General features: G+C 41.9%; 1 protein-coding gene across 6 annotated transcripts in view; it reads left to right on the top strand.

Annotated features, from left to right (window-relative positions):
* adgrb2 (adhesion G protein-coupled receptor B2) overlaps window positions 1-18,089 on the top strand; it is a 202,170-nt gene extending 184,081 nt beyond the window's left edge. For 5 of the 6 annotated variants that reach the window (XM_051065750.1, XM_051065748.1, XM_051065749.1 and 2 more), the window contains 2 exons: window positions 1,746-1,859; window positions 14,656-18,089. In XM_051065750.1, coding sequence (XP_050921707.1) covers window positions 1,746-1,859; window positions 14,656-14,832 — 291 coding nt within the window. In that variant the 3' untranslated portion in view covers window positions 14,833-18,089. The remainder of the gene's footprint in view (window positions 1-1,745; window positions 1,860-14,655) is intronic. The other variant, XM_051065751.1, reaches the window with a different exon arrangement.
* Window positions 18,090-20,082: the final 1,993 nt, after the last annotated feature.

The raw sequence follows: 20,082 nt of genomic DNA, 5'->3' as shown, positions 1-20,082 counted from the left end.
TTAAACCAAATTAAGCTGTCATGTCATTGTTGGGGTCCTGGTTGAAGAAACAGCAAAGTAGAGTGCTTTTTGTGTCTGAATGAATACAAGTAATTAGTTCTGGGTCAACACGTATGTGGCTGTAGTTGACTGGCTGGTTATATCTGTTGGAACGACTTGGGTTGGCAGTGTGTGGGTTTGTTTGTGTTAGAAATGACCTGGGTGTCCTGTGAATCTCCAGTCTCTATTGATATTTAGAGACTTATTAAGAGTAAAAATGCTGTACCTCCCTTTGTACTGCTGCTTTTTTGTGCAATTTCAGTGTCATTTCGACCACTGCAAAGACTGGACATTCACTCTCCATAGAGATATACTGCATCTAGAGGGTATGAGTGATGACAAGCTACTAACAGTGTCTATGGCTGATCATTTTACATATCTGGCAAATTTACTGAAGAGTCATTAGTGGCCGCTGCATGAACAAGGAGATTGGCTCTCCTGGAAATCAACTCTTTTCTCATCAATTGACTATTGACTTTTGAGAAAGAGGACCACTAAAACAGGGAAGTGTACACTTCCATCATTTAATGGAAGGTAAACCCTTTTTTTTCCTTCCTTAAATTGAGTTTGCCCACCCTCTTAGACCGTCATAAATTAACATTAAACTTTCTGAGCAGTTTTAAACTGAATTAAGTATATAGACTTTTAGGCGGAAATAATATTTTACTTCTGAATACTTAAAGGAGTACTCCAATGATTTAGTATTACATTTAAAGTTAGGGGACTTGCAAGAGACACATTTCAAAAACTCTGTGCAGCAGAACCTAAGACATCCTGACTTTTAGTTCTTAGTATAAGGACTCTCTAGCCCAAACCCAGATAACCCTGGGGTTTTTTTTATGATGGGTCATCTGAGTGCACCTTTAACTGAGTGCTCTTTCGTTTCAAGGTCATAGTTTGTTCAGGTTACATCTGAAGCTCTTGAAAACTTAAGACTGTATGACTCAGACAAGAATATGCCAAAGACAAAAAGGGAAGCAAAATGCTTGGCAGCAAAAAGACACATAGCAAGGAACTAGTTGCACCTTCTTAGCTGAGCAGAGATGAGATTGCTCACTCTGAAGTCATTGGAGTCAGTGCTAAGCGCCAGTCCTGGCCGGAAAGTGTGCGGGTGTGAGTGCTGGCATCTTGCCCCTGTGTCACTTTCAGCCTCGCAAGCTGCTTTGACGATTAGCTACTGTCGAGCAGCTCCAGCACTGCCCATTAGCACAGAGAGACAACAGCAGTGGCACTGGCAAATGTGGTTTGCTGTCAGAGAATTAAAGATCTGGATTTAGCTGCCATCTAGACAGACATATTCAGAACACAGGGAAGGCAGTTTTTGTCAAATACTGTTAGACGTTTAATGAGTTAGACAAAATCCTGAGTTAACAGGACCACCGGCTAGTAGGCACCAGTCTGTAACAATGGCATTTCTGTCAGTCATTTTCACCAAATTTTCACTTAAAGGACTCCTCTGCAGCACTCCCAGTTGCCAAATTCTTCAAGACTGAGGAAGTGGATGATGTATGAGCATGAGCCAGCAATCGATCGATCTGTCGGCGTCCCTCTCTAACCCCTTTCATGGCTGGCTTCACTGCAGTCCCTCAGCCTTTTTCCCCTTCCTGTTCCCCTGCCTGCCCATATATTGCCCCTTCCTTTCCTTTTGCTTTTTTTTTGTTTCTCTTTGGTTCATTTTTGCTGTCCCTTCCTTTCTTCCCTTCCAGAAAGTGATGCACACTCGCAAAAGACATTCTGAGCTGTACCATGAGCTCAACCACTCCTCCAAGTTCCACACCATAGACAGGTATAGCAGGGACGCAGCCATGTCCACATTCAAGGTAAGACCATTGCCCAAAAGCGGGATGGGAACCCGCTGTACCCATGCACCTCCACTCCCCTTCACACTCTGTCACAACCCTAAAACCCCACCCTGTTAACACTAAAGAATTGACACTGGAAAGCCAGCACTGAACTCTGCACAGGACTATGCTTTACAGAAAGTGGTCAGCACTGGCTGTATATTATCAGCGCTATAGTGACATTGCATTTACTTTTAAATGCAGCTATCAGACAATTATAGTCATAAAAATTCTGAGCATAGCTCCAAGTAATTTACAAACATGAGGTAGTTTGGAAAGCGGTTGTATTCATTATGTTTTCTTTTTTGCAGCCAAATTGCTGCTTTAGAAATGTGAAAACATTGTTTGCTTCAACAAGGGAACTTGAATGCAATGTGAATACTGTACATTATATATTTTCTTTGTCATTTGATTCATTCACTGTTGTACTTATTATCACATCTGTGGAGAATTGAACAATAACTCCCTCATAAATACAACTTTAGAGGCACATTCTATTTCCGCTTTCTTAAATAAGCAAATCCCTTTTATGTCTGATGTAATTGGCCTGAACTTAATTCATTTTCAACTGTCGTTGGTGCCTTATTAAATACCTGTTAGAAAAGTTGATCACATGAACTGTTAGCTGAGGGATAATCAATTGTAGCTTGTTAATGAAATCCAAATTCTGCTATTTAAGACCTGTGAAACAGTTTCTCATCTCACCATAATGTGTCGCTGGAAAAAAAAAAAAAATGTCTATACCTACAAGTGCTTTGTCTTTGCCTGTCACACTGGTTAATATGTCTGTTTAATGGATTCATTCTTTATGTACTGTATGTGATTGTTTTTCTTGTGTGTGTGTCTGTGTGGGTGGTTAGAGTAGGTGGGTGTGTGTGTGTGTGTGTGTGTGTGTGTCAGTCAGTGGGGTGCTTGGGTGGGCACCTGTGCGTATTAGACGCAGAAGCATCTTTGAATCATTAATACACCATTAGCAGCAGTCGAAAGAGTCCCTGCTTGCTCTGCACTGACCTTCAGAGGACCAGTTTCATTAAAATTTAAGCACACGCGCACTCGCTCGCACTCCCCTCATCTGCAGAGCTTTAGTGCGTAGAGCCATGATGAGTTAGTCAGCCTTGATAGGTGTACTTTCCTCTAGCATCAGCGGCATGCTGGTTCACATCTAATTTACACTGCCAGTAGAGGAACAGAGGCCAGCCTGACATCTCTCATATTCCCCATGCCATGTAGCCACACATGTACTGTATACACACACAATCACACACACACACACGAAAACATGCTGCCATTTCCCAATGCCAGACCAACGGCCTTTTCCTTCACTCCTTATTTGCCCAACGTCTTGATCAAGATTTTCAGAAGCATTGGCCGACTCCCCATTCATTAATGCCAAGCAAATATTTTATGGAAGAGAAGAAAAATGGCAGGCTGCTTGCAAAGGCATGAGCCATATATTAGAAGTCTGTGGTTCTTAACAGTTGCGCTGCAGCATGCTAATGTGCCTCAGAGGGAGCTCAGGTGTGCTTTGAGATTATGCCCAAATGTAGAAGAAATGAAAGGCCAGCCACAAATAATAGATAGGCTGTATTTAAACTAATTAAGACAAATTGGAATGCTTTTTTCCTCTGGGTTAGTGACGTCACATAAGTTATGAAATGAAAGGGCAGCATAGATGTGGCTTACTCATCCTGTTCCATTATGTTAAAAGTAAGTAGGCAGTTCACTTAACTGTGAATAATTACATGGATAATGCTATCAGTGTCAGGCCTTTGACAGGACCCAGCTTGAGTTCAGTTCTGCTGTTGTGAACATCTCACTTTGAGAGTCACCCCCAGACACGGACATGCTGACTATATAGTAATTATGGAGATGAGAAGGGTGTGTGTGTCTATGTGGGTGGGTGTGTGTGTCTGTACACTTGGATATTAGAGTGCCTACGTGTGTGGCTGCAAGGCTGTGTGTGTGTGTGGATGTATGTGTGTGTGTGTGTGTGTGTCCACTTGTTCCTTTTTGTTTGTGTGTTTCTGTTTTTATGTTTCAGTGTGTTGTGTGTGTCGTACTGCCTGTGTTTGAAGCACATAAACTGTGTTTAGGAGACACTTACTGCATGGGTAATGATATAATTGTTTCATAATAACTTTAATAACCTCCTTTCTATGCCATATGACAGACACTGACAGTGATTTTCACATATATTATATAAGTGCTGTGATTTAATAGCAAACATAATTGCATATCACTAGGATATTGTCTCATGGGTGGGCCCCCCAAAGTACTGTCGAAGCTGATTCTCACCCTAACTTCATATGGTCAATTGACTTAGATACTTAAGGACAGGCACTAATGAGCATCTCACCTTTAAATGATGAAGGAGCTTGGCCTGTTCAAGGCAATACTAGTACGAAGAACACTCTCACCCACCTTACCTGCCTAATGATGAGTCATTTACCTCAAGCAATTATACCTCAAAAACTCATTAACCCTCCTGACTTCTGCAGGACTTTAAAGTGCCTAAACAGTATTTTAACCCGGACCCTAAACATCCAGTAACCCCTTCTAACCACAGGTCCCCCCTCCCCCTCCACCGAGGCACAACACGGAGCCATCGCTAGTGCGCAGAACGTCCCTCATTTACAAAGAAAGTCAACGTAAGACATGCTAAACCCCACATAAACCTCATCAAGTAGAGCCCCTCTAACTCACTCTAAAGCAGGCTGATGAGTTGACGTGGTTCATGCCGCTGTATGTATTCCATAGTTTGCCACTGTTCTGTAACTGCAGCTGTGACACACGTAATTGACTGTTGGTTAAACTCCTCTCGCGAACAGTGATCACAGCTCAACAACTGTAACTAGCTATGGCAGACCTGTCAAGCTTTGGATTTCTCCACATGTTTAAGTGGTGTGTGCATGCAGCAGTAGTGAGGACTTTACTCCACATTAACAACTAGTTTAAAGGGCAGTGTCTTTTTTTTCCAACCAAAAACACAAGAGGTTGTGCTTATCTGCTCTAATGTAAGCTGCAATCAGGCCCCGTTAACTAGCTTACTGTGAATAGTTCCTGAGCATGAATGTGCCAAGGAGCACTTCATTAGATTGTAGGGTACAAGTTAGGTTTTTACTAGAAGCCCCATAAATCAGCTTTCTGTGCTAACATTAACACTAGTACACTACAGCTGAATTGATGGTTACCAGCTAAAAATGAGAAACATTTTGTTTACCTCTGTTTGAAGAGTTATGATGGTAAATCTGCTACTGTGAAAGCTTGACGGGTGTAGCATCAATAACTCAGAAGGGTTGGGCTTAGCGAACAGTCAGTTCAGAGAATGGTATGCGACAGCAAGCCTACTATTTCAAGACTATACTTTATGTGTAACTGCATTAACAGAGACAGTGTCAAACTATACTTTCACTCCATGTAGCTGCTCATCTACCTCTTGTCAGCACTGTCTCATAGTGAAGTAACAGTATTTGATGAGCTCTAATGATAGCTAACCCCCTAGTGGTGTGGTGGTGTAAAAGTTTGGTGCATCACAGCTTATATCCCCTGTTCTTAGCATTCATGTGATAAATGCTAGTTTCCCTTCCTCCATCAACATCTATACAAATTCATATTGAAACATTCAGTCTGGAATCACTACAACCAGACACATGGATTTGTAAGGTGTGATGCAGGACCTGATTTTATCCTCCATGATAAAACATAAACTCATGAGGGATTTTTTTGTTGTTGTTTTGCTGTTTTGGGTTGTGTTTTCATTACTGTAGCACACTCAGCGTGGTGTGACAATCGTCATCTAGTCATTGTGTCCATTTCAGTGCCTGAGTTGAACCTTATGATGTAAACACCCTAACCAAGTGATAAATCAGTTCATAAAGACAATGACCCATCCAAAACGATTTATAATCACCTCATAAACCATGATATGCTGTCCATAAACTAGCTCATTGGCACTGAAAAGGGCCAAAACACGATGCACTTTGTATGGGTGCTGATGAGAGACTCAGAAATATCACAAAGGCTTATGGGGTCAGAAGAGACCTGATCCATTTTACTCCTGTGGAAAGGTAGGATCTCTGTTGGCTGTGTTGAGGAGATGAGTGGATATCAGAAATTGTCTCCCACTTTTTTTTTTTTTTTTTTTACTGTCACATCTTATCCAATTTTATGTGTAAGTGCAGTGAGCTTAAAGTGGTCTTGGGCATTACATGTACCACCACAGATAGAATCCACATACTTCAGTCTCTTGATTTCATGCTTTTCTTGTCTTTCTTCCTCTTTCCATACCATCCCCTCACACTTTTGTTAACTCTGAGTTGCCCAGTGACTGGTAATACCTTTATTTACCACAGTGATAGCTTTATGCTGTTAAGTGATGACTGAGTGTTAATGCTGAACAGACGAAAACGAAAGGGAAAGACGTGACTGGAAAGATGGGGGAGACAGACACTATATCACAAGACTCTCCATTAACCTCAGTGTTGAAAATCACCTTGTCTGTCTTTTCTATTAGGCTGCTGAGGCTAGTGGAGCGATTCCTGTACCCTGAAAATAAATACGTGTACACGCTGCCCTCTGTTACATATTCTGTTGTTATTTTTGAAAAACATGTGCATGGCCTTTAAATTCTACTCTGCAAAATGTCTAACTGGTAAACTACGGCCAAGAAAGGTCACTTGCAGGCTGTGACATAAACATATATCTCTCCTGCTGGTTTCAGACATCTGTGCATTTTTAATGCAGAAAGATGCATAGCAACTTGCTTGCATTCTGAAAATGGGATACAGGAGTTACAGAGGTTGCTTCGGTGACATCAAATAACAGTGGCTGACCTTGAATCAAATATTTTTAACATATATACACAGTTGTTTGCCCCTATAAGAGAATAACATCTGTAGTGGTAACACTTGTATTATGCCCTGTTGAAGTGGATAGAAAGAGGGCCTCACATTAATGCTAATGGCAAAAACAAATTCAAATCCTGCTCTGTTTTAAGTACAGTGCACGCTCCAACAGGGCCATATGGCTAGCAGAGGAATGGAGTCCATTTTCATTTTGTCTCCCATAATGGAGACATGATACAAATGGAGTCAGTGGGGTTACTGAAAGACAGCAAGGATGCAGTGTGTGTGCAACGCAGTATGTTTTAGCATTAGTGTCTGTGCTAATGTTTAGCTCCTTGGCCTCTGTCATTGTGAAACTAGCCTGTCGTTTTCTATCCTCTCCACAGGGTTCAGAAGGTCGTAACACAAATTTGCATGCAGTGCCCAATGATGCAGTGTTGTGCCTCTCTGTGTGTGGGATGGACAGAATGTGTGTGTGTGTGTGAGAGAGAGAGTGTGTGTGCATATGTGTTAAAGAGAGAGAGAGTTTGCACTGCATAATGGCCTGGCTGATGCATTTTTTAGCTCTCAAATGGGATATATTTCCATCCCATCGTCTGCTGTGTTCTTGATTAAATGAAGCGTGCTTGGCTTCCCTCTCCAGATAGACAGTGAGGAGTTGTGTCGAACGCAGTGGGATGGAGAAAAAGACAAAGGAAACAAGTACCCTACTTTGTTGTGATTTCACTCATGCTAGATCAGAGCGGGGACAGCGAGCAAATTTTTCGATTATGAAAGATGTATTTGCAATTCAATCTAAATGACTGTAGGCATGTGTGTGAATTCTACAATGAAATACTAGTCTGTCAGGCCACATATGGAAATATATTGCGGTATAGTCTAAGAGGGTTCTTCCATTATCCTGCCCCATAAAAGAGAGGTGCGACCTGGGGTGCTCTCTTTATGCATCCACAGTTAACATTAGTGTCTGTCATTGACATTCTAGCAATGTTTTCAAGTCACTGAAGGGAAATTTAGCTAAGGTAATGTGCATGCTTTGAGGGTGTCTCATGTAAAATGAAGATGTATAATTTTAAATGACAAAGACCCAATTTTTGTTGATTCAGTGAGGGCAATTTGCCTGCACTTGGAAAACCTCGTAGGTCTTGATAGTCAATTTGCTGGCATTAAGCTAAGGGGCTTCAATTTCACATTCCAGCAATAAAGCAAGTCCTCCCCTCTTCTTCCTCTTCATATCTCATTCTTCCCTCTATTCATCCTCCCGGCTTGACATTTTCTCTCTTGCTTTCGCCTTCATTTTCCCATTTCTCCCTCTAAACTCAGCCCTCGGTGGCACGATTGAGGCATTAATTGAATAATTAATTCCTCTCATTAGCTTGTTTTTTTAATTATTTCCTTGCCCCCGATCTCCGTGCCAAGTATAAACTCATCAACTGTTTTCATCCTTCCATATAAATTGCCCATGAAAACTGAGGACTACTGGAGTGTAGCTTTAGCACACTGGCTCTATCAGTGGCTCCTAATGAGGGGACGGTTAGCCCAGGCGGAACAAGCCTAACACTGGCTTCGTGCACCAAGAGGCACAATACTAATTTAGCTCATTTAGTGTCCTTGGGCCAATTAAATCGAGGTGAAAAGGGCCGAATCCGCTAGCTGGAACTGTTTTCACTATAGGAACACTGGCCTTGGATTACATTGCACTGCACTTCACAGACAGCAGCGAACCAAGCCTGTGTGTCTGATTGCTCGTTTGTTTGCAATGTGTTGCACTAATGGAATTTATTTGCCCTACATTCTCCAGATTTGGCTCCTTTGAAGGGCCTTATTACTTGTGACACAGATTCCTTCCCAGCTAAGGGGTAAATGGTGCTAAAGACTGCTATGACCAGTTGGTCTATTTTTGTGCCGCCTAATAAATTAATGCTGGTGCTGTCTTGGCAATCTGGATTCTATCATTACCTTAATGATATAATGAAAGAAACACATGCACAAATACTCCAGTTGTGGTTCATTGATTCAAAGCCCACTGACAGATGCAAAATAACAGTCATGTTCTGGTATCCACTCAGTCTACTCCTGCATTGTTTGATGTTTCATTTTCTTCATGTATAAATGTGATTTAAGTTTGTTTCATGTGGGCCTCACACTACTCACACTCAATGTATGTCTTTTCTTTGCCTTACTTCTACATTTTATTGATTTCTGTTCTTTTTTGTTGTTGTTGTTGTTTTTGTTTGTTTGTTTGTTTCCTGTTTTATGTCCTTTGTTGGCTGACTGGGCCTTGTGTTGCATGCTTGTTGTCATGTCCCAGTTTGAGTGTAGCCAGACATTCAGCAGAACCATGGGCATCCAAGTCAACAAAGGTAAAGTTAACCCACTTACCCGCAACCACCTGTCCTCCCTCATCATCTCCCACAGACAGCCTGCCACATTACTCACCCACATCCAGACACAATTTCCATTCCATGGTCCAAATGAAGGGGGCTCTGAGTGGCAGGGAGTGGGCCTCATCCACCAACACTGCCGCAGAGACATCCCAGGAAGACTTTAGGTGTTTGTGTGGTAGCATCTTTTTTCTAGTTTGTACTTTCCCACTGAATCCCTACAAACCGTTCTCTTCATTTAGCTTTGTCATTCTTCCAGCTTGCAGCATCTTCTCTCAGAATCTAGTGTAGCTTGCCTGTAACTTCTACTGTTAGGCCATTAGGCAGAAATTTCCAATTGGTAACTGTCACTAATTTTACTAGTGATAGACAGACAATGTATTAGGGGTCTGGTGGTGCCTGCAGCTACATTAGCTCTATTTACTCCTGCTGTGCCTGCAAAAGTATAATGGATAGCACTTTATACTCCCATGATGCCTCTTAAAAAGCCACAGTGGGATACTGTAGGTGAGTTGTTAAAATGGCTGACATTATTCAGGTGTGTTATCAGTGAATGAAAATCCATACTGGGGGTTTCAAACTGTGCTTTTAGAGGTGAATTATTTAATCACATTTGACTCTTTGAAGGCTGATGAGGCAGAAGTATAAAGTCGCTCATTATGGTGACTGAAACTAGCCAGAAAAAGAGGTCTGTCATAAATTGCCATAAATTCAGCTTAGTGCAGGTGGTAGATAATGCTCATCCTGTGCACAACCCTGACATATAAGGTGAAAGCAAATATGAAAGAGAAAAAATAATGTGCCATTTGGAAACAAGGAAAGCAGAGAGAAAAATACTATCTTAAAAAAACAAGTATTAGTCCATCTGTTTTGTCTGTGCAGTACACTGGTGGAGGAAGTATGATTAAATCCTTTATTTATGTAAAAGTAGTAGTACTATAATATAAAAATGCTACATTTATATACATTATAGTAAAAGTACCCAAATACATAAAAACGTCCCTCTGAGTGTTATGCTATTACAGGTATATATAATATCATCATATTATTATTATTAATGCACTGATGTTTCAGTTACATTTTACTGTTGTACCTGATGGAGATGGAGTTAACTACTTCATACTATACACTGGTGGGTAGTTTAATCTATAAGGATGCATCATATTGTATAAACTGATCACATGCTTTGCAAATAACCAGAAAGTAGCTCTCAGTTTAATCTGGTGGAGTAAAAACTTCTGAATACTCAAGTTATGTTCTTCAAATGTGTGTTTTAGTTCATGTGTGAGTAAGTGTACTTGGCTCCATTCCACCACTGATGCAGAGGTCAGATATATTAACTTAAAGTATCAAACTGATGTGTACCAATTGGAAATTTAAAGTTTCAGTAAATGTAGTCTAAACTAGCTAATGAGCACATCACATATGACAGTAAATCAAAATACCCCGAAGCAATCTACTAAGCAATAGAAATGGTTTTAATCTCAGAGGAGCTGAATCTTAAACTTTACATATCAACACCAGAAGGCTTGTCTGCCTGTTGGTCTATACACACACATCAAGACATCAAGACAAAATTGCCACTATATAAATAAAATTGACTTAACATACTCCCAAGCACTTTCATAAACAGCTCTCTTAGTATGTATGATATGACGTGTGCTGCTTTTTACAGAGAGGAAAATTGAATAAGAGCATGAATTTATGTGTTGCAGAAACTTTTTTACAATAACCAGAAAAAGTTCAAGCTAAAAAAAAAAACAACCCTAAAAAAGCTCCAGTTGATATGATCAATATAAGCCAAGTCATTAGAGCCACTGTAGGGAATCAATGTGGGCCCAGAGTTGAGGTAGACTGGGAGTCAGAAAGCAAAAATGACATGAGTGGCTCACCACAACATCCTCACAACTCACATACACACACACACAGCTGATGGCCAGTCAACATAACTACCAAAACTGCAATACCAAACACCACAAGATTTGTGATTCGTTATTTCTAGCACTGGTGTTGCAGGACTCATCACTAGCTCCCATGCTGACCAATGTTACGTCTTTATGACAGCACATGTTGTGCAAAAAAAACAAAAAAAAAACAACAACAACAACTCCAGATCACCCACTGAGAAGCCAGCCAACATAAGCATAAAAAAGACAGGAACATAAAATGAACAACAGATAACACTGCAGAGGTACAGCAGGGGAAGTAAGGCTGGAACATACAGAGTCAGCATTGTCCACTTTATGGCCCCGTGTTAACTATTTAATGCCTTGCGTTAATACATACAGTATAAAATCAATAATGCAGATAATGTAGATAGCATTTCCATGCGCTAATAACCAGATTAGTTATACTCTTTCAACATTATTTAGAAAACATGAGCTGCAAAGCCTCTAGCAATCTAGTAGATTCACTGCTATGGCTTTTAGAGTCAGCTTACTTTACGCCCACATGCCAACCTCTCTTTTATCCCTTTTTTTAAAATAGTAGTCGTAGTTGCTTTTAGTGGTGTGTAGCATGTGGAGTCTTTTCCACCACCCTGTCCTTGCTTCCTCAGTTTTCCTCTAAGCCTTCACAGGTCAGGATGTTAAATATTCCGCCTGCTCCAACACAGTTCGATAATGTGTGTATGACCATGCCGCATTGTTTCTGTTCATATTTGGATGTTGTGGGTGTGTTCACATGTTGGATTCTCTCGTGAGGAGAGTTGGTGAGAGGGGGGAGATTGAGAGATGGAGACAAAGAGAGAGAGAGAGAGAAAGGGGTAAAGTGTGAGCACAAAGCAACAACTGCCTGTTCACCTGCTGAAGGTGTGGGAACAATGCTATTGTTTCAGGGCAGAGTTGTCAGTGACTGTGATCCCCCCCTCCCCTTCCTCCTCCCCTTCATCTCTCTCTTTCTTTCCCTCTGTCTCTCTCTGTCCCTCTCTCTCTCTCTCTCTCTCTCTCTCTCTCCGTCTCATCACCCCCCTCTTCCCCTCCTTCCTTGTCTTCTCCCTCCCATTTCATCACCACAGAGGGAAAAGCGATGGAGCATTTCGTCTGCCGGAGGTGAAAAGAACTCGTCGAGTGTAAGTAGAGGGGTTTCTGGCAAAGGGAGAGACAGAGAGAGAGAGAGAAAGAGGGATGAGATGGGGCTTTGGGGCAAGGAGGGACTGGAGGCAGGCAGAGATGGCGAAAGGGAATGGATAGACACGCAGTAGCAGCACAATCGCGTTAGCCTAGTCTCCCAGGGATAAAGTTGGGCTTAACTGCAGCATTACCCACACTCCTGCATTACAAAATGTTCCTTCGCCAGCATTTAGCATGCAAATTGGCTCCCAGATTATGCCTTTTGTATTCATTTTACCAACTGTCAGGCTGTGACGCAGGGAGAATGATAATCAGGCAGATATTGCCCCCTAGTGCTCGGGCGATGATCATCACACTGCAAGGGTGGGGGGGTCGGAGGGGGAGGGAGTGCAGTGCTGCTGCAGATCACTGAGCTCTGTGTGTCTGTGTGTGTGTCTCAGATGAGGAGATAGACAGGGTTTGAGGGTGTGAATAGCTCAAAGTGAATTACATGAGAGTTCTTGGTGCAATGACAGGAGGGTGGGATTGTGGGAGAAGAATGTAGAGAAAACAGAACGAAAGACTCTGAAGGAGAGAGCTGAGTTGTAGATAGATTTAAGGAGCAGATACAGTAGTGCTTTCTACTCTAATGGGATACATATGTACAAAGGGGGCACATAGATGTAGGGGTAAGCACTGTCATAGAATATACTATCAAATACACTTTTAAAAGCTTTTAGCTAATGATATGTTACTGAAAATCCAGTGAATATTCATCTTCTGAATGTTATTTAGAGTATGAATATTAAGCTCCATGACATCCAAAAGCTCTGCTGGGTCCATCATGTCTGTGGAAAGCACCACGAGTGGTCTGTCTTGTATGTTTTTGCTCTACCAAGAGTCATCTGGGCAAACGATCCCTCATGTCTTTTCCCAGCTTGTATGTGTGAAATCATTATCTCCGCAAAATAACGAGTCCGATTTGAATAATGGCCCCTATCTGATGCATAATGCTGTCTCTAATTGTGTTTCCAAGTTAATCCCCCAACATGTATTTTACATGCATGGTGGGCCAAATGCAGCAACCGGTTTTATGCTTTTAGAAATTAATTTGAAAAGCTACTGATTGGGAGAGGTGGGAGATGAAGGAGGACAGGTATCGTTTCTGTGCAGAAGTGTTTTCTTTTTTTTGTTTTGTTTTTGGATGATAGAAGCATGGAGAAGTGTCTTGAACAGCAGGTAGGTACGGTGCTGCTTTTTTAGTATTTATGAGGTTAAATAACTTTAAAGAAATGGCACAGGGTGGTGGGCCCTCTCTGTGTGTATGTTGACATTTGCAAATGTTAGAGGTGTAAGATCAAACTCAGCCTCCGTGAGTGCATATTTAAATGTATCCATCTCCAAATCTGCACACAGGCCAAAACTGGCCAAAACAATGGTTTCCAGGAACTGCTTTTAGAGGAAAACTACAACTTTGGTCTTATTTCATGGTGCTGGCATGCATTTCAGTCCAAACTGTGCTCACCAGATTTAATTTGACATGGAAAGAATCATTAGCAGGCACATGGTCAGACAGGCAACAGTTTAGTCTGATTATCTTAACCAGTTTATTTTGAGGTAAAAAGTGAGTTAACCCTAAATATATGTAGTAATCCATCACTGCACTGGAAAGGTGTATGTGAGCATAGCTACGGTGAGTATGGTGGGTCAAAATTGAAATCAGGATTGTATTAACTCACTATGGGGACGCAGGTCAAGCATGAACTGTAGACCCTCGGTTCCTCGTCACCCTAAGTCCCCATTATCAACAAATATGCATTCTTGAGAGCCAGTCTACTGTTTGTTTAATCTACACAATAACTGAACCTCCAGGAGTTTACAGCCCCCCCTCACAAAATGGAAAATAGTCATTTTTCCACTTCAGATAAGAGATTTGTGAAGTGGAAATAATGTGATAATTAGTGAGTTTTAGAGGCAGTGGTGGGTGTTACCTGCAGAGAGAGCCACGCAAGTTGTTTCCTCTTAGCAAAACTAACCAGCTATAGCTGTATATTTAACACTCATATATCAGAGTGGTGCTAATCTCCAATGGAGGGGCCCTTGAGGGTGTGGGGCCTCTGGTCAGTTGCTGGCTTTGCCTGTTAGGTAATCTGGATTGGTTGGTATGCACGCTAGGGTGGATGTTGAAAACAGAAAATTCTGGTAATACTGCAATTAATCATCATTTTCTCCTCCAAATAGGTTTAGCTAACCTGGTGATTTGTGTAAACACAGTGTGATCATGTACTGTAACTGTTTGTGTTCCTGTTGAACGACTCCTGTAATGTTGCCAACATCATTAGTTCAGATTAAAATTGTGTCCAAAACCACCAGTTTATATGAAACAAGAGCTTAAATTTAACTGAGATTTTGTATCTTTTCCAATTTAATGTGATGCCTTAAGTTACAGCTAGCTTTTCCTCACATGGCCCATTTCCTTGTCCTCCATCTCCATCAGGACAAGTCAACCCCAGAGGACCAGAGCTCCTGGGACAGCTTCAAGACCATGACCCCTGAGCTGTCCATCGTGCCTGGGGAGCAGAAGGACCGGATGGAGCTGCACAATAAGAACTGGGACTCCTCCTCTGCTAACACACCAGACTCATCCGAGGGAGACTTCCAGACTGAAGTGTGAAGACACGCAGATGTACACTTGCTCACTTGAACACACACACACACTCTCATGCCGAGAAACGGTACAGATGCACACAGAGATACTGAACTTCTGAAAAGCTATACATAAGTACATGATTTTTTTTCCTTGGCAAAGATCTCTCACACACACACACTGCTCCCCGTCTCCTGCAATGTGCTCTGTCGGATCCCATCCTGTATTTGTTTACTCCTGCAGTGGACAGACATGGAAAGAAGACTGTTCTACTCTATATTTTCACAAAGACTATTGAAAAGAAAGAACAGGGGCTTGACACGTCTGTGATTGAGGAAAATTTTTAAATGAACTTAAAAGAAAAACTATGAAAAACTTATTTCTGAGAAAAATGTCTTGATTTTATTCTGGAGAAAAAAAGAAAATCTCTGTCAATTGTTTGATGATTTGGGGTGGGGGGTTAAAAAAAAAAAGAAAAAGAAGAATATTTCTGCACCGTTCAGTTCTTTTTATAGCAAGGGGGAAAAAAATCTCACTGAGGTTTCTCACACTGGTAACCCCACCCCTACCCCACCCCAGGCATCCTGCTTTCATTTATTTCCTTTTCCCTTCTAATGGATGACGACAGCATTCAATCTCTCAGTCTTTCCTTTGTTCCTTTTCTTCTCGTCATTTTGGGATGGATAGGGGTTGGGGGACAGGGAAAGAGCTGCTCATTGGTACGTGCCATCCTCTCTGCTTTTTTTTTTTCTCTTCAGGTTCCAGTTCAACAGCCCCATCCATCCATTTCTTTCGCATCCTCCGTGTCGACATCATACACCCCCCCCCACCCCCTACCCCCCTTTCCCCTTTTTTGTGTATTTTCTGTGGTTTAGTTAAGAGAAAATGTCCTCCCTTATGGTTTGAAACTTTTAATGAAAAAAATAATACGATTGAAACAAATAACTACCAACTGAGTTGTGTTCTATGGTCTAACTGTTCAAGAAGAATTGATTTATTTTCAGACTGGTTTGTTTTTTTTTTCTTCATTATTTTTCCTTTCTTTCATTTCCTGTGAGAATGAACCCATGTGGAACTTTCAAAAAAAGAAGAAAAAAAAAGACATAGGACACACACACACGGCACATAAATGTAAGCTTGCTTTCTGAGGTAATGTGCGCCGCATGTTATCAATCCATGAGGGAAAAGAGGGTTAGTGATCGTCATGCAGATTCTTGCATCTCCTTCTTTTTTTTTCCCTCCACTGCTCGGCGATAAAGGCCTTTAAAGATTGCAGCATCTGAATCCATTTCAGCCATCAGCAATCATATTGAAGCTAGAAAACGATAATATCTCAGTCATTTTCATCCCAGATGGAATTCGTGCTAGCACTGTTTAGCATCTCATTCCTCAAAAACAGATTCCTTACAGTGAACTATCAATCAGTTTAGCTCTTTTCTTCTTTTCCCCCAAGAGCTCAAAACCAAACGTGACTTCCTTTGCTTTCGTCTGCCACCTCCTTCCCTGTCCCTCCACTCTGTTGCTCATTCTGCCCACCCAACGTCGCGCTACCGGGAGGCATGAAATCTTGATGTTAGCAGTGGAGCCAGTTGTATAATTCCTCGTTCACACAGATCCCTCTCCGTGTGATTGTATACTGCGCTTTTGAGCATAGCAGCTGCAGAAAGAGAAGGTGAAACAGAACAGCAGAGATGGGTGGGGTGGGGGGTTGGGGGGGGTCACAGAGGTTATAAGGCTACAAGGTGCCAGACTGGAAGGAAAGAAAAAATAGCCAGTGGTGATGCTTCCTGCTTGACATTCTACATCCGTGCTTCAGTCGCTACAAGAGGACAACCAGTTTCCTGCTGCTGCTACATTAGCACATCAGCCCTCCACGCTCCGACAGAGAGAGAGTGTCAGAGTGCAGGATGAATTCAATAGATGGCTCGATAAGTTTTCTGTCTATGTTCAAAGCAGCTCTCATTAATCTCACGGTCTGGTGAAAGAGATGAGGGACAATTTACGAGGGGAAAAAAGGCAAGTGAGAGAAAATGGTATCCAAGGATAAAGATCCAAAAATATATAGCGAGAAAACTAGAGGCAGGCAGAGATGCAGATTAAGAAGGGGGAGAGCTCAAAACAGTAATTATCCGGGGATGGCGATTTGTCCTGACATTTTCCAATGCAGCCCTCAAACCATCTGTTTAAAGATCCCTAATGTGGTAGTAGTGCAGCGCAGCGCAGATGGCGAGACAAGAGTGTGGCCCTTCTAACCTTTCAAGCTAATCAGCTGATAGGCAAACCTACAGCTCGCATCCTCTCGAAGGAGGGAGGTAGGTTCAGCCCCAAGTTGCTGTGCTAAGGTCACATTCACCTGACCTTCTGTGAGGCTCAGGATCCAGATCCACTATACGGTGTGTCCAAACAGAACAAAGCAGCGCTCAGTCGGTTACACAGTCTCTGTCAGTTTTACTCTAGAGTAGAAAAAAACACGTGTCTCAAATGAAACAGATTTGACCTTTATACAGACAAATTAGCGTTGTTTTTTTTAAATTTGTAAAACTGAATATTTTAGAGAAAGATCTAGATGAAATCTCCACAAATCCTTGTTCCCATGGTAACTTATGAATGGGATTTGCAGAACGAAAGATGGAAGGAAAGAAGGAAGGAATGTGTGGTTTCAGTGCAGTGTAAGACTTTGTTACTTCTCCTCTATTAGTGATATTTTTAATATGTTTCTAATTTTTCTCTCTTGCTTGAGCTTAAACACTCAATGAGGGCTGGATTTTTACTTTTCATCTTCAAGAACGGTAAGTGAGATGCTGTTTGACTGAGAGAGAGAGAGAGATGTTTGACCAATTATTCTAATGTGCCACCACAACTGAGGATGATCTAGCTAGTTTGTAAGAGTTTGTTAAGAGAAACTGTGGTGTGACCGACAGAAGATGCTGGTCAGGTGGTCAGAGTGTGTCAGTATGCCATCTTGTTTTCGTTTTGCATTTGAAGCCTGCCAAACTCAGAAGTAAATATGAAACACACAAGACAAGCAAATCTGCAACTTTACTCTGTGTGGACGCCAACTCCAAAAACTCCTATGCTCACCTTCACCTCCACCCTGCAGCCTTTGATGCTTAGGTGTTAACCGACTGCTACAACCATCCAACACTCCAGTTGATTTATTTCTGAAAAACCCTCCCTTTCCTTTTCTCCCTCATTTTTGTTCTTTTTATACATAAGATTGTACAAAGTAGTCCTCTAATGTTTTCATAGTGTCTTTTTTATATGAAAATAAATTTTCAAATTGATATCAGTGTCTCAATGTGCGTACGCTGCTGCTTCAAGGGCATCTGCGGATGAGAACGCCTAGGCTCTTTCTTGATTTGCAGTGCACTCGCAATCCTATGTTTTCGTAATATCACTCTGGGTGTTGGGCATGACAAACTCTGTTACCCAGAAGCACTGAAGCTTAACTGTGACCAATCAGAGGCCCCGCTGGTCTGTCTGAAAATGTAAGAGGAACAGCTCTGTGGGTTTGAAGTTATGTTGCATTGGAATAACCAAAGGGGGAAATGTCAACTCAAAGTGATTATTTCATTAAAAATGTATAAACTTTGAGCGATATTTATGCTAATAACAATCCTCCTCCAAAGTGGAATTTCCCAAAACTGGCTTTGTTATGTAACTTGGTGAAAATAGCCACAGTGGATGGATTTTAATAGTCCAGTCAGCAGTGCTGCAGTGAAGGATCAAGTGGGGATGGCACAGTGCGCATGCCTCACTCACTCTACATTTGCCCTCCAAGGGGATTGTGGGTAATTAAGTGTGGATGAGTCTGCCCATGGAGCTGCCATCAGTCACCCTGGAGAAAGGCCACCAACTGGAAACTTTCACAAGGGAGTGAGAGGGATGACAGAGGGGTCAGAGAGAGGAAGAAAATAGAGAAGCCAGCCCCAAGGACGAAATGCATGGTGACAGAGTAAAAGCAAGGAAGGGGCTTTCACATTACCTCTGGCGGTAGAGTCACAGTGATTAGAGTGCCTCTCGGTTATTTTTCCCTGAGGTTTGTGGGTAATTAAGTTGTGGTGCTGGCGTGTCACCAGTGACCCAAGGAGAGACCCAGCTGACAAATAACACAGGGAGACAAAGTGAAGAGTGGACAGACGTGAGATGAAGGAAGACATTACAAATTGAACAGTCAATTTGACTGAGGCCGTGTCCACCAGGAACCTCCTGTCAGCGCTGCCTTTCGCTTGATATTTACAATAAAGACAGGACACGCTACTGCATGTTGTTGACAGCCTTGGGAGGTTCATGTGTTTTTGTGCTCAGAGCAGCAAGTCCTGAAAGTTTACTATAACTGAGTTACACAATAGTGTAATGCAAAGAGTTCCAGCGTGTGGTTTCAATAGTGACACGGTAGGAACAAGAAGCATTAGACTTTTCACGCATAGTCAAACTGACAATTCACAAGACTGTTTCTTTTTTGGGGGTGTGTGTTTTGGCTACAGCTTCTGTAACAAGCAGTTATTGCTGTGTTGTTTTGTCTTCCTATTCCCAGGATCACTGCACAAAAGCGTTGCCAGTAGTGTGATGTCACCCCGTAAACAAACTAGCATGGGCTGCTGTACTGAGCCCCGCAAAACAGCAGAGTTATGCAAACAATTTTAATGTATCAGACTCAATGCTGGATCACCAACCCAAGGCAAAGCTCCAGTTTGACTGTGTCAGTTGTTTTGGGTCATTTAATATCAACTCAGGGACATCTTGCTTTATTACCTAATGATTTGTTTTGTTTGTGATTTGTTGTATATTTTGCCCTCATGGTGCATATAAAGCTGTGTTACATTATATAACTACACACTAACACACAGAGAACCGGGACCATGTAGCACAGTAATATTGCTTGGTCTCTGAGTATATAATGAAGCTGCATTGTGTAGACTGATGTATGCAGTGCACTTGAAGGGAACTTGGAGGAAATAGGGCACATGCATGCAGGTGTCGGTGGGGTCCGACAGTACATTTCTTGCCTCAGGACCCCCTAAGAGGTTTATCTTGCTGTGATTAAGTGTATTGCAGATAAAATGCACGTGTGCTCGCAAGCCCACAGATGAAGCCACACACATTCCTGCATGTTCACGCTGTTCTGCTGATCAACAGTTGGTGGCAGTAACGCCAACAAAGAGGTGTAGAAATGTCCCATTAAAAGCAAAGAAGAAAAAAACTGCTAGCTAGCAAAAAAAAAGGGATGTATTGTAAATTCTCAAATAATGGCCAACGCCTTTAGTTATCTCATTA

The sequence above is a fragment of the Lates calcarifer genome, linkage group LG3, assembly GCF_001640805.2.
Source record: "Lates calcarifer isolate ASB-BC8 linkage group LG3, TLL_Latcal_v3, whole genome shotgun sequence".
Classification (NCBI taxonomy): Eukaryota; Metazoa; Chordata; class Actinopteri; family Centropomidae; genus Lates; species Lates calcarifer.
The sequence above is the reverse complement of the archived record's forward strand: the minus strand, read 5'-3'. Positions and strand labels throughout refer to the sequence as shown.